Here is a 15,766-nt window from a genome sequence, read left to right as displayed (position 1 = left end):
GGGCCGGGGCTGTCCGTCCAGATGCCTGATTCGACTGTGACGCTTCAGCGAGCTAAACGCAAGCTCAGCGATATAATGTAAAAGTCAATATATAATATTATATAATTCATGGCGTCAGGTCACTTTAGTGTGTTGCTGGACATATTGCATTAAAACGTACACCGTCACCTTCTCGGTAAGTTTTTATTTTGTTTTACCTTTTAAAAAATGGCGTTACAAGTTCAACATTACCGTAAAGTTAAATGTAACTTCCGTTAATCGTACGTAAATTTTCTTATTTTGATAATAAGATTGTTTTTAATGCACGTTTGTTGCGTAAAACGTTCCCTTATCCATGATGGTACTGCGCTGGTTGAACCAATAGGGGGCGCACACGTGTCATTTCAAAGCCCCAGAATGAAGGAGCGTGTGGAGGTGAAGTTTTTCTCTGCAGGGTCTGAGGAGAGAAGAGAAAACACCTTCAGGTTGTAAAACCCAGACAGGGTGATGCTCAGCGAGGTTATACAACCATAACACAGTGTGTTGCTGGACTGCCTTTGATTCAAAGTCTGAGAGTTTTAAGCTATTTTGAGTCAAAGTGAAGTAAAAGTACTGTTTTCCCCATACTTTTTACTTTACGTCAATATTTCTCCTATTTGTAAATATACTCTCATCTCTACTTTTACTTTAACTAAACATTTTTGCACATGCAGTTTTTAATGCTGGACCATTTCTTTCTTTTTAAATGCAGTGTCTTTACCTGATTAATAGAACAATCATCACATGTTGGCACATCAGCTCACATCAGTAAAGGACCTGCAAAATACTGACCCTCCCCCAAACACCAAACATGGGCAAAGCCATGCACAAAGGCTGCTGCAGATGCACACACACACACACAAGAAAAGACTGGATCATTACCAGAAAATAGCTGTTATGTGCTAGATTTCCAATTTAAATCAAGTATATGTTTTCAAAACAACTAAAATGACAAAATTGAGATTTTCTTCAAGGAAAATCTCCCCTGATCTTTGCTAATTGTACTTGTGTAATCTCATAATTTAAATGTTCCTAAAATCCTCATCCCAAATCCTATCTATTTAAAAAAAAATAAAGATTAAAACAAGATCACACATGAAAGGAATCAAAACCAGTAGGCTTGAATTATAATCGGACACATGGCACGTTTTCTGATTATAAACATCTTTATTATAGATCAAAATCCAAAGCAGAAAGAAGAAGCAGCCGCTTTAACATGTGACAAAAAAAATGTCTCTGATCTTCCACTGACTTTGGTGAAAAACAGCAGTGTTAGGTAAAATCCTCCAGGTTACATCACCTCCGAGTGTGATGAATGCACCCGGCGCGCAAGTCTCAGTCCTATTGGGTCCAGCGCTGATGGGTGGACTGAATAAATAGCGAGGGAGATGCGGCTGAGGATGAGATGAGTGAAGGAGCAGCAGAGGAAGTAGGAGGCACAGTTCACAGCAGCTACTCGTGTTGACTCTGTGGCTGCAGCCGTGCGTCTTAGAGGCGACTGGACTCTGACTGAGCAGCATCTCCACTCCTCCCGTCCACTCTTTAATGCTGCGGTGCTCTTTTGCGCCACGTTTGCGTTTCCCTGCGTGAAGCCGCGATACAAGTTTAACCGCACTTCTCCGCCGCAAACAGGTTGCAGGAGGTGAAGCTCTCTCTCTCTCTCTCTCCCCCACCCCCCCACCCCCTCCGCGCGCCGCCTCTCCTCGCTGCTCTTTCTTTTTTTCTCGGCTTGAATTGAATTCGAGATCTCGGTGGAAAGATGATGATCATCATCGCGGAGTTCTTCGTGGTCATCCTCAAAGTGCTCTGGGCTTTTGTGACCGCCGGGGCCAAGTGGGTGGTGCGGCCCAAGGAGAAGAGCGTGGCGGGACAGGTGTGCGTGATCACCGGCGCCGGCAGCGGCCTCGGGCGGCTCTTCGCCAAGGAGTTCGCCCGGAGACGAGCGATACTCGTGTTGTGGGACATAAACAGCCAGAGCAACGAGGAAACGGCGGAGATGGTGCGGCAGATTTACCACGAACTGGACGCTCCCATCACGAAAGACGGTGAGTGGGGCTTTTAATGTGTATTTACAGCGTTTTGGATGTGCGCAGGTTTTACGCACGGGTGGCGACATCGCTTAAAAGTCTTGCACAATATTTTGTTTTGTTCAATTGGTGTGCAAAAGTGTGCAACAGTCCCTGATCAATTTATGATTGTGCAATCTAAACAAAATCACCCATGTGTTTTTTAAAAACCCAGATTGATCACTTCCAATAACTTCTTCCATTGATCGCGTCACTCTCTCCATCCCTGCAGGACCCATCGGAGGTGTAGAGGAGGTCCCCCCCTTCCAGCCGCAGGTCTACACCTACGCGTGTGACGTCGGGAAGCGGGAGAGTGTGTATTCCACAGCCGAGAAGGTGCGTCGAGAGGTGGGCGAGGTGGACATGCTCATCAACAACGCCGGCGTCGTCTCCGGCCACCACCTCCTGGAGTGCCCCGACGAGCTGATCGAGCGCACCATGGTGGTCAACTGCCACGCACACTTCTGGGTGAGTTTGACGCACTGGGAGTAAAATAAGAGTAAAGCTCTCTGTGAATGTTGGGGATTAACGTGTGATGGTTTGATCTGCCCACTGTTTGCTGGGATGCCAGGTTCACAGGAATGTTTCCACCCTGTTCACAATCTCATCCCTGTGTGTGCCAAACAAATTCAGGAATCAGATCTGTGTGCGTGTGTGTGTCTGTGTGTGTGTTCCCCAAGTATTGAGGAAACATGACCATAAATAGTTGGCTGGTGTGTTCATACTCCAGCTCGGCTTTGTTTAATTCTGCCAGAGGAAAGTCACGGGTTTGGCTCCCTGAAAGTCTTTTGCCGTTGCTGCTCTTTGGCAGCTCCAGATCACTGATGATCCCCCTGGTATGTCAGCCCTTCCTTCTCCTCTCTTTTTTGCCGCACAAATCAAACTTCCGTGAATGAAGCATAGAGAGGAGGGATGGGGGGTCTCCTGTACGTGGTTTGGGGGGGTCTCCTGTACGTGGTTTGGGTCTGTCTCTCATCCACCGCTCACCACATTTCGTTGGCAGGGAGTGATTTGTTGTGTATCAGATTTTACTCTGGCTCCGTTCCCCTGGCCCTTTTTTCCCCCAGTGTGAATACTTATCTGAAAGGCTATGAGGACTTGATGGAGTGAATGTGTTGCACTTGAGATAAGCGTACGCTGCAGTGTTGTTAGACCAGGCCAGGGGCTAAAACAGCCCATTTAGGAGGAGTGTAGAGACGGTGGTTGCCACAGCATTTAGAAGTCAATTGAAGAGCAACGTCACTGGTGGGATTGAGAGTCGGTTGTTAGGCATTTAAGCCCCTCTCCTCCAAGAAAGAGAAAAAAACCCATTAATGACAATTGATTTTGTTGCTGGGCTGCAACACCTGTTATAGTGGTTTTTTCACAAATTGGTTTACAGGTCTGTTGTGGAGTCCATTTTTAGGATTGGGAATGTGTCCTCTGCCTATTTGCGTCCCTCTGAATTGACCATTTCATCTTTGTCACAATACATTAAGCAACGCATCAAGTGAAGCGGATGATGTTCATTTTGAGACTTTGGCTGCGGGGCTCCCTGTGCATTCACGATGATACCATGAAACCACGGTGATTGTGAGGCTCACTAATTGAGCATGCAAATCTCTTGTGTTGTCAGTCACTCAGGTTGTGTGTTTCTTCCTCTTTTTTTTTTTAATGGACACTCCATTCAGCCACTGACGCGCCTCTCTGCTGGCCATCCCCACGTTCTTTTACACCCAGGATTTGGAGTCAGGGTCCAGTGGCTGGGTGGCAGATTTGGGATTTCTTAATAGAGGTCTGTGTTTGTGTTCGCCTATATTCTGTGGCGAGCGTGGTTTCTTTAGGAGTGAAGAGGGGGGTGAGGCAGATGAAAGAAGCACTTAATGAATGGCGACAGCCAGTATGGAGGATGTGGTTCATTAAAGACACAAGCTACATGAATAGAGCTTAGACTAACAGGGACCTGTCCACTTCCCTGTCTTACACAAACATGGGACAGTCTCTCACTGCATGCAGGTGGTGCTTTCACACAAACCTTTTTTTTTTTAACTGCAGGTTTTTATTGTCTAGTTGTGGTTTATGAATCGACAAATAGCCTCAGCTTATGCCGTGAAGTGGAGTTTAAACACTGTTTATTGGGTTTCGATGCTTTAAAGACTTTTTACTTAAATGAATTCATGATGTTTTTTAAACCGTTAGACAAAGATTACATTTACAGAAGCAGGTCTGCAAATTTGCTTTCTCCACCACTCCTGCTGCTGTTAAGCTTTCATTACACACATTTATATTCCTCAGCAGTGGACGTGCAAAGCTTCAGATTCATTCTTTTCAGTGTGTTGATCTTATTCAGCTTGTCCAGTGTCACGTTCTGGCAAAACATCATGACTTTAGCCATAAAGGGAGACATTAGAGAAGATCTGTCAACTTGCAAAAACCCCTGAGCCTCCGCCCAGCTTTAATCCCATCCAGATAATGACATTTCCCAAAAGTAGAAGTTTCTCAAACGCAACGTAACAGCAGGTTCAAAGCCTCTGACATCTGAAACGCACAAATAAGCAAAGTCTGAGTCCCGAGGAAGGAGGAGAAAAGATTTGTATTCTGTGTAAGTTTTCATTTGGGAATAGGGCAGGGATTGACATGAGCAGGAAAGGGGTGATAATCGTGTGTGTGTGTCTCAGACCCCACACTTCTTCTGTCCTCCTTCCACAGGCCCCTCTGACTCCTCCCAATCTGATTTGGAGCAGTGGGTGCAGCTGCATTGGAGTCATGGAGGCCAGCTCTGCCCCACACACACACACACACACACACACACACACACACACACACACACACACACACACACACACACGGAACAATTATGATTCAGTCTCTCGCTCCCTTTAGGTTTTTATGAGACGGGGGGGGTCATCACATTGAATTTGTCTGACGCTCTGATTAGTCCAGCTGGCAATTTTTGATGGGTCTCAGTTTTGAGTCATGCGAGGATGTCATTCCCACCAGAGTTAGTATTTTCGGGGGGGGGGGGGATTTATGTGTGTCTCAGTGGAATGACATGAGAGGAAATCCTCCTCAGCATCTTGAGCTGGTTACCCAACAGGTGGTTGAACAATGAGCATTAGTTAATCCTCCGCGTTGAGGTCCCACCTCTCTTGCGCGTGACGACATGAAAAGCGCGACGGTGACATGGCGGGAAAAGAGCAACAGGAGAGAAAAGAGGAAGGAAGGCAGTGCCGTCCCATCCGCAGGCGAGGCGAGAGGGTAATGGTAAGCTACTGCTGACCCACTTTATCTGACAATTGGTTTCTTGTCTGTGGATCAACTTGACAAGATGCCAGGCGACAGGAGCCAAGTTCCGAAGGCCGCATTCCTGCTGTATCCAGAGAAAGGACGCAGCCAGGCAGAAGGGTCCTACTTGACTGGTTTTATATGGGCCCCTCCTCAGGCCCAGCGCACCTGTACCCCCCGGGTGGAGCGAGCCGTGACTACTCCTGTATTGGGTCTCACCCTGAGCACATACCTGTTATACTTCAAGGGATGGGATTCGGTCTTATTCCTAATTTTTCCATTGTGAAAATGCCCATTACAATTTCGTAGAGCCCATGAGGTCTTATGGCAATACATTAAGATATTTGGTTTCCTATCATAGGGTTGAGAAGAAAATCAAATACTCAAGTTTGAAAGGCTAGAGTCAAAGAATGACCAGTTATCTAAATAGTTTATATGAGCGATTTAATTCAATTCAAATTGGGATAGAATTCATTAAAGAGGGAAATTAAATCAAATCACAAATTCAATTGTCCGGCCAAAAAAAAACAAACTTTCAAAATTGAAATTTAGCTCTAGGGGTCAGGTTTGGTTCTTGTGATATTTTACTATTTATCCCTATCAACTTTTATGAGATATATTCATATCAATTATTCACAGAAGAATTTCGTCTTACAAAGCGACGGAAACCGGTCGAAAGAATCACAAGCTCCTCAAGTAAAACATTCACAAGCCGGAGTTCTCGTGGCCAAGGTCTGATGCCTGAGGACTTTAATCAGTGAAGCCTTAAAAACAAAAAAAAGTGAACGACATGACCAAATGACTCGAACCTGAAATGTTCAGAAACATCGAACATGAATGATTTTTGATTTTTATGTCTATTTAGTTTTGATGAGTCATTACATTGGATCCTGGGACTTGTAGTGTTGACGCCACTTCCTCCCTCGACTATTGATGTTGCGTTCGAGGTAAATTGGATGCTTGTTGCAGTCGTTGGAGGGGGGGGGTGTAATCGACTGTGGTGGTGTCTCGCCCGACTACAGCATGGCCACCGCAACATGACCAATCTGCATCCATCATCCCTGACGACCACTAAACCCAACCCACTCAAATTCCATGATCTGTTGCAGGATCAGACGAGGCATTTTTCTCTCTCCCTCCCTCGTTCTCTTGTTCAGGGAGAAGTCAGCCCAATTAAATGGCCATCTGGTCTGACGCAAAGGCCAATATTTTGTTCATATTCCTGTTGGTCAGACGCTAGCACTAATACAGCCTGACACCCCAGCTGCAAGGAGCTTTGTGTGGCTTAAATGCTCCTGGGGGCACACACCAATTAGGGGGTGCAGCGGGCAGGGCACCCCCACATAGGCCAAGGAGGCCCGGCTGTGTCAGCGGGTAATTTAGCGGAACAAGAGAGCGTTGAGACCCAATTACAGCAGCTCTTGATGTAAGACACGAGCCCCTGGTTGCCTTCACACATTTTGTGTCTGAGAGGTCAGAGGAGGTCATACCCACATGCCAGAGCTGCCATGAGAAGCAGGACATCGTCGGAGGGTGGGAGAGAGACGGGACGGTCGGACACGTTCAGCCACGTCCTCGGGCTCCGGGAATCGGCCTCTCCTCCATCAGCTCCAGTTATTTTCAGACCACTCAGCAAACTTGTCCGGTTGCATCGAAGTGTTGGCTTCAGTCGTAGTGTGCTGCGCCAAATCGAGTTGTTCCCTGCGCTCTGAACGTTGCTGTGGGAGTGGGAAACTTTGGCTCAGAACAGGTACGGGCATATCTTAAGTTAATGCTTCATTTGCACGCAACTCTCTCTCCCTCATCCCACTGCCATTCTGGCTCGCTGAGGCCTCCCGCTCTCCCGCTCCCTCTCCTTGGGCCCCATCATTTGATGAGCTGAATATTGCAGCAACTTGGAAATGTATGTCCAGGAAAAGAGCAGATGTTTGGAGCTGAGTCAGATCAGTTATACTGTACCTGGTTATAGAATAAAACTCCAACACGATGAAGTCATCCGCCTTTAAACCAGGCTTCCTCTGCGTGGATTTGACTTATTGCGTAAGAGTTTTTATTTATCGCACAAAACAAGCAGAGAGACAGGGGTTGCACTGGAAGTCAGTAGGTCCGATGCAGTTAATCTCTGGGTGCAGCTTTTAATGAGGCTTTTCCTCCCCTGCCAGTGGTTTCATGGCTGTACTACCTGGTACCGTGCTCTCCCTCTCTGGCTCTGTGCTCCCCTCCAGCAAATGTTTACAAAGGAGGTTGAATCATTTCTCTGGCAGAGCTTCCACACTGTACCGACCACTGAAACTGTTATGTCATGTACAGAACCACAAAATCACTGGAAACTATCAGAAGTAATAAAAAGCTGACCCCAATTTTCCAGTGTTACCTAAAAATTCAAAGGTGTCCCATTTTACATTGCACCCTGCAAACTGGGCAATGATTCATACTCTATTTATCAGCAAATTCTATCAGCGTTGTAACTTAAAGGTGCCCTGAGTGTTTTTCTAACCTCTGACATTAAGAAAGCAGTGCAGCCTGTGTGTATTGGTCCTCACTATGGCAGCGCACATCTGACTTGAATAGCTCCAGCTCAGCTCCCAACAAAAGGCCTGCCGGTTGTTTGTAGACCTCCTAGTGGGAGAGTGATTGGTCAGTTCCTATCATGGCCGTCACATGTCACACCTGCTGATTGGCTCCTGCTGTGTCCAGGGCAGCTCCAGAGTCAGCAGACAGGCAGACTTGAGGAATGGATCCGTAGGTTAATCAGCTGCAACCGCTGAGTGTCTTTTCTCTGCATCTCCTCCCCGGCGTTGCTCTTCTCACCACCTCGCCAACTCCCATTGGACAGGCGGGTGGAACCACTCTGGCTCTCACGTGGCGCTCCGGTGAAGCCCTTTCATCTCGGGCCTCGTCTCGCCACAGATTGTTCGGCTGACTGCTGCTCGGGGCAGACGATAGGCTGAATTGTATTGTTGGAAGTGCTGAGTGAACGGAGGCCTATGATTGGTGTTGTCACCGGCTCTTTAGAGCCAGGCCCGACGACGGGCACCAGATCTGTGTGGGAAAAGAACAGATTGTACCGCAGCACACACACCACACACCCTATCAGTGGCTACCTGTAGAGGGGAAAACCCTCATCCCCCCTCTTCCTTCTCTTATTCACACCTGCCACAAAGAGAACAACCTGTGCCGTTTTTAAACGTTTAAATGCTTCACCTCCAGCGCTCAGTTTTTTTTTGTGTCTGTTATGAATTCTCATTCAAACGCCTCTCTCTGAATCACCATGGAGAAGAGGCCGAAACGGAGAAGGGAACTAGAGGGAGGCCGAGACGATCAAAGGGCTTTGGCACAGACAAACTGCACAAGTGAACTAACCTTCTTCTTTTTTCCCTCTGCCCTTCTGTCTCTTCTGTCCTTCCCCCAGACCACCAAGGCGTTTCTCCCCAAGATGCTGGAGCTGAATCATGGTCATATTGTGACGGTTGCCAGCTCTCTGGGTTTATTCAGCACAGCTGGAGTGGAGGTTAGTATCATACACAACACAACACAACACATACACATCCCATCGTTCCCACCATCCAAAACCAGTGCTCTTTTCTCCAAAAGTGTCGGCATGCCAGCTTGCACACTGAGCCGGGGGGAGGTTAGGCCCCTTTTCTCTGGTTGTCCCTCCACCCGTTAAATTAAGGGACACAGATGAGCATTGGGGAGCCTCTTATAGTTTCCTCTATCTGCAGCAGTGGGGGTGTGGGGCCCCTAATGGGCTCTGGCCCCAGGGCCAGAACGAGCTGACAGCTCCCCGAGGGACAGAGACATCTTCATCACTGCTTTGTGAGCAACTTGATGCTCGCTCAGTATTCAGCTCACAGCAGCTTTCATTGGATAAACGTTTGCTTTTCCTTTTTATAGTTTTTTTTATTTTTTATTATTCCTCTTCCCCACCACAGATTCTTTTTATTTTAATGCATATTACTGGGCTCATTTATCTCTATAACCACAGAGCGAGTAAACGGGTAGCTCTCCTAGAAGGGTTCATTTCAGAGAAAGTTCCAGACGATCTGCAGAGACAACTAATCCCTCGCCCTTTGTTTTTATAGCTGCACATGTGCTGTTTTGTAAAAACATTCATCCATAATGATTAAGTCCCCTTCAAAGGGAATGAAGTGTAGTCAGTTTTTGTTAAGCGATTATGCCTCGGAGAAATGCCTTGAATGGTTTCAGATGAGCACATTAATATCAGGGAACCAAAGCCCTCACTTGTCATGTGGGCAGTTCATCTCTTTATCCTCCCCGTGTTTATTGACGTGCATCTGTGTTTGCTCAGCCCTTCTTTTTTTAAAAAAAGATTATTTCCACAACGAACCACATCAAACCCTCCCCACCAAGCTGAGCAGTCTTCTGATGCACAGGAGAAGAATGCTAATGAAACAGTAGAACGGCGGTCGGGCTCGCTCGGGGTTTTTGTGGCTGTGTCATTAACGGCAAGGAGAGACCTCTGTGCCCACGGGGCATGTGCGCTAATGTTCTCTGTGGTTCCTGGGCGCAGGCAGGGGCAGAGTTTTACAGGATTAACCTGTTCTCTCTCTCTCTCTCTCTCGCTCGCCATCATCCCTCAGGATTACTGCGCCAGTAAGTTTGGTGCCATTGGGTTCCACGAGTCGCTGAGCCACGAGCTGAAGGCCTCGGAGAAGGACGGCATCAAAATGACGCTGGTGTGCCCGTACCTGGTCGACACCGGGATGTTCAAGGGCTGCAGGATAAGGTGGGTTTTCCTACACCGCTGCCTGGTGTCATTGTCTCTACATGCAGCTCTTTCTTTGCACCTGGCCGGAGTTTGTCATCTGTAATTTTCACCACATGAAATTGCCTCACAAACACCTTTTGAACTTCAAAGCAGCAGCTGACGTTTTTTGTGACACACGCACATACAGTATTACAAACTCCTCTGGTCAGCGATCTGCTTAAACAAAGAGAGCGACTTTCCCATGAGAGGAGAACCTCCCCAACAGGTGCACCTGCCCCCCACCACCTCCCCCCTCCCCGGCTTCTCTAATAGCCTTCACTTTGTTTGACGGCCACAGTCAGCGGGCGGCTTTACTGTCCCAGCACTCGGAGCAATTACTGTTACTGTTCACATCCTGTTTCACCATTATCACCTTTCTCATAATTGGCTAAAGCTTGTTGCAATTGTCACTCTTTAAAAGTGAATTCCAAAGTGATAACTAGAGCAGCGTGTATACCTCGGCCACAGTCCCCTTATGTAACCACTTTTAAATTCACTAGATCCAGATTTTTAATAGGATCTGCTCCAAATTGCACATATAAATATCAGTCCCCTAAACAAGATTAATGTATTATTTTCTGAGAAATCAACAAAATGCAACATCCTTCCTCCAAGTTGTGTTGTAATCCGTCCTGTTGTTTTTCCACCATTGGTCTTCCTATCAACCTGCAAATCAGAAAACCTATTTTAGTAAAAGATAAGAATTGTACCTTTCTCTCTCCTCTCAGGAAGGAGATTGAGCCTTTCCTTCCTCCCCTGAAGCCAGAGTTCTGCGTTAAACAAGCCATGAGGGCCATCCTCACCGACCAGCACATGATCTGTACACCTCGCATCGTCTATATGGTCAACTTCATGAAAAGGTGAGCAGCCTCCAACAGTCTAACGTGCCCTTTTTACCTCGTCCTGTTTGCTCCCTCAGTAAATAGCATGTGTTTTAACCTGTGTCACTAATCTGACCTCTGCCCTTTCTTCGCAGCATCCTGCCCTTTGAGGCCATCGTGTGCATGTACCGGTTCCTCGGCGCCGACAAGTGCATGTACCCCTTCCTAGCTCAAAGAAAGGAGGCCATGAACAACAACGAGGCGAAGAATGGAATCTAGGGGGCGCTGTTTGCAAAAACGAACAGGGGCACATACATGTGCAGGCATGAGGAAACAACCACTGAGGATGAAAATGGGGGAAGGAAGAAGAAAAAGACTGAATCTAGACTGGTGCACTTGCATTGAGCAAATGCAAAGGTTTACCATATTGTTCCTCTGGAACAAAGAAAGCTGTGTACTACACAAAGGATTTATTTGACTTTGTTCTGTCTTTTTTTTTAAGTTTGTTTAAAGAAACCAACATCTATATACTATGTCACTAGTTTTGAAATCATACAGAAAAGATATCCAATAATTAACTTTTTACATAATGTAGTCACCAGCCTTTTTCTAGTGTCATTGTGGAAATATACAGTATGTTACTGTACAAACAGTAAGAATCTTTAGTTTTTTCACTTTTATTTTATTTTTGTAGACATGCACTGTAATTTCAGTTGTTTTCTTTCAATGCAGCAAGTCAAACTACCCCCCCCCCCCCCCCCCCCCCCCCACACACACACACACACACACACACACACACACACACAGAGAGACTCTTTCTCCCCTCAGTCAGGAAACCAGTTCACAGCTGATTATAGCCTGTGCCATTTAAAAATAAATAAATAAAGTAAAATAATGATTTCACAATTAAACTTTACCATATTTTTGTTTTTGTTCCGTAAGTTACCGACACGTAGCATATGTTAAAAATGAAGTCATTCCAAACGGGACGTTAAATGGCCAGACTGAGTGAAACCTTCACAGGAGACTCACCAGTGGCTCTGTCAGAGGTCCTTGTTATTTCAGGTCTTCAACGACCAACCTCTCAAGTATAAAGTGGACGAGGGAGTTGACGTCCAACAAGCATGTCTGACGCATTCAGAATGTACCACTTTGGGAGAACCCGAGAGGAAATCAATTCTCATTTCTCTCATTCGTCTTGATTTTTCCAGATCTGTGGTTGTTTATATTGTAAATTTATGTTACCGATATTATTTGAGTAAGAAAATAACCCGACAAAGGCTGTAACTCCGCTGTCCCCGTACTGATGTGTGGTTGAGGGAAATATATTAAAAGACACTAGCTTTCTATTATCCTTTCCAAAGTAACACTTTAACACTCCTGTCCATCGTCCACCTTGTACAGTTAAAGTGAAATGTAAATGTTTAAATGTTGTGAATACCCCAAGTTTCCCCCCGAAACGACTGTCTCCACCATATTTGATTTATAAATATTTTATATACCTTTGTTTGGGACGACGAGAGTTTTTGAATTTCAACTACATTCCAATGGGCGTCATTCCTTCAGTCACGGGGATGAGCCTAAATTCTCTACCTCTTCATTTTATTTTTGACAGTATGACATACGCCTCTTTTTTTTTTTTGTAATTTTCTGAAGACTGCTCCATAGCCGAGCAAATGTGGTTCCAATGTTTAGTGTCTCTACCTAACTTAAATTAATAAAGTGATTTAGATTATTACCTGGTGTGTCGTTACTACCTGTGAAACAGCAGGAGAAAACTCAGCTGGTCTTACGCCTCCATGTTTTCCATGAGATGGAGATGAATTAGAATTGAAGGCGTTTCACAGAAGTGAAACAATCACTTAGCAGAAACACCCCTGCAGTTGTTACTGTGAGGTCTGTGAATCAGCACAGTGAGTGAAAGGAAACAGGATCTTCTGTAATTCTCCCGGTGAACTTCTCGGACGCAGCTTTCATTTTGAAGATTTTCCTCTTTAGATGAGTAGAGTATCGGTCTCACTGTCCTCCCACACCTGAGTCAGAGCACTGTAGAGACGTCCCTTTTGTAAGTAATTATACAATGTGTAGACACACGCAGACATGTGACCTTTGCTGAGGAAAGAGTTGCTCAAGACAATGATAGTCATGCACGCTCACAGAAAGTCAGATGTCACAAGATGTCAGAAGTCATGATGTTGTGGGTTATAGGTCAGCTTTGGGTCACGGGTGCTAATTTATTCATTCAGAGTAAGAACAATGAAGGGATTTGGTCGAGGAAGTTGTGGAGGAAGAACTCAAACATGCTCAGCTCAAGATAAAATAACCACATTAAATGTTCTACCTGAGCAAAAGTTAATCATAGTTTTGTAATAAGTTTTATTAAAAGTAAAAATGTTCATGTATTAAAAGTAAAAGTACTTGTTGAATATAATCTATTCCCCAGTACATCATTATGGTGAAGATTTAGCCTCTGCCGAATCCATTTTAGCTGGATGGAGGCGGGGTCTACTGTTACCTGCCCGCTCTGATTGGATCAATGGACTAATTCCCCTATCGTTACTTCTAAATGTAAAAAAAAGTGTGTATCTCCGCCAAGGTCTCATGGATCTTTATTTAGATCTGCACCAAAATACACACACTCATAAATATCAGTCCCCTGAACATGAAATAAAATAAAGATCCATGAATTCTTCTGTGACAGATCAGTGAAAATGTTGAAAGATCTCGCAATATTAAAGAAAGTGAAAAAAACTAAAAATCTTGAGTGCGACCCTTTTTCCAGATCTGCACCTAAATTCAATGTGTTCTTTCCTGACTCATACCACACACTGGTTTCCTGGTAATCCCCTCTGTAGTTTCTGGGTAATCCTGCCAAGGCGGAGGTAACAAATGTGAAGATGAAACACATGATGCACGAAAAACGTATTCCAGTGCAGTAGCAAAAAGTAAATAAACTTTGTTCCGTCCCACCACTGCATTGTTGAGACGTCTCAGAGCAAAGACTCCTACAGTTTATACAGGAGCTGATCTGCGGCCGGAGCTTTTGCTTCCCCACAGGAAAGCAAGAGAGAAAAAAGGAAAGCAAAGTTTCCTAATTGGCGTCAGCTAAGTCTCACATTTAGACGTCATGAGCTCTATTTGGACTCACATGCTCCAACTGCTGAGTTGTTTGTGCCTCTGGGGCCACGTCCTATTGGTCAGAAGATGTTTCAGTGACCTGAGGTGCTGCGTGAAAGTCTCAAATTCAACAAACACACACACGGTTGTTGTTGAGACGGGTAAAGAGTTGATTTAAAGGTTAATGAAAAGGCTCAGTTCTCCGAGGAGCATGTCATCCTGCTGAGTCGCATTAAAACATTTGTATATTTGGTGTCATCAACGATTCCCTCTGGATGTTTGAGACAAATGAAAATATTGTGCTCGTACAGATAATTTTTCCCAAAAGTTGCACCTTGTTAATTGATTTCAAAAGTTTATCTATCAGTAAAAGATGTCTCCTAATACAATAATTTAATAAATAGTCACAATTCTTGATTTAATAAAGATGTGTTTAATAAAACATTTGATCAAAACCAAAATTACAATTAAACTCTGTACAGACATCATGTGGAGCAAGAAGCTCGGACATCTAAGTGAAGTTACGATGAGCCATTTTTAAATTCTAATATTATTCCTTTTCATACCAATAAAAGAAGATTTATCTCTTCCCCAGACACATCTTCCTGTTTGTGTTCTGATGCTCAATAGATTAACAAATCTAATAAATAAAAACACACACACACAATTAGCGGTGTCTGGTTTTTCCCCCTGCAGAACATTTGAGGAATGCCAAGATCATGAGCCTGGAGCCTGAAGGTTTGATTTCTGTGTATTTCAGTAAGAGTCGGGCAAACAGCCACGTCTCCAAACACTGTGAGTCCTGTCTCAGACCTTTCACCCATTCTCTGAAGACAGTTACCAGATTAAGATTTGACATCAGGCGTGAGAACGGTATTTTTCAACCTGGGCCCCATGTTTGTAAATGTGTGAATGAATGTTACTTAAACTATGTTTGGTGTCGGTCAAGTTGATCGTCCCCTCCGGTAGCCGCGTCACGACAACAGTGGCTACAATGTAATCGAATGGGGCAACTGCGACAGTATTAGACTGTGACGGGCGTCTGGACTTGTTTGAGACGGATGAAGAGCTCCTACAGCGCTAACAAGGAGAAAGAGAGAGACACAACAATCAGAGAACAAAGAATTTTATTGTTGAAAAAAAAAAAACTTTAGATGGACATTTCGTGGAGTGTCCAAGTTGCCCCATGAGATTACATTACACAGAAAGTTTTTTCAGAACTCAGACGAGGGGTGGCTCAGCAGACAGAGGCAAGAGGTGACGGATTATTTCCACTGAGGTGATCACGTTTTTGTTTCCAGCACATCGATGTCGGCTCTCATCCCCAAAAACTCTCTTGCCTGTCTATGTTGGCGTCTTCACGTGTTGGCACCACTTTTTCATCCTGAGGTACTTGTATTCTTTTTGTTTTTCAGTTTTGAAAAGTAAAAAATGTCATTAACACGCTTGCAGTGAATCCTGGTGCTTCTCACACTGAGACAGTATTTGGAGTTTTTGAATGGGGGCTGGCAGGAGAAACCCCGGAGAAGGTCCAGAGCCTCTCACTTGGACGTTTGATTCTCACACACAGCCCCTCCAGAGAATGTCAGGAGATTATTTCCCTTTAATACCAAAAACTGAGATTTATATAAGACCATAAACAGATTAGGAGCTGTCAGGAGCTGGTGAAGCTCTGACCACACAGAAAATACACTCATCCGACAGTGAAC

General features: G+C 45.0%; 1 protein-coding gene across 1 annotated transcript; it reads left to right on the top strand.

Annotated features, from left to right (window-relative positions):
* Positions 1-69: 69 nt before the first annotated feature.
* Positions 70-12,678, top strand: rdh10a (retinol dehydrogenase 10a). Its single transcript, XM_034572696.1, has 6 exons — positions 70-2,063; positions 2,317-2,552; positions 8,761-8,859; positions 9,953-10,098; positions 10,848-10,979; positions 11,096-12,678. Exons 1-6 carry the CDS (start codon positions 1,778-1,780, stop codon positions 11,217-11,219), a joined length of 1,023 nt encoding a protein of 340 aa, XP_034428587.1. The 5' UTR covers positions 70-1,777; the 3' UTR covers positions 11,220-12,678.
* Positions 12,679-15,766: the final 3,088 nt, after the last annotated feature.

This window comes from Hippoglossus hippoglossus, chromosome 20 (genome assembly GCF_009819705.1).
Source record: "Hippoglossus hippoglossus isolate fHipHip1 chromosome 20, fHipHip1.pri, whole genome shotgun sequence".
Taxonomy (NCBI): Eukaryota; Metazoa; Chordata; class Actinopteri; order Pleuronectiformes; family Pleuronectidae; genus Hippoglossus; species Hippoglossus hippoglossus.
The sequence above is the reverse complement of the archived record's forward strand: the minus strand, read 5'-3'. Positions and strand labels throughout refer to the sequence as shown.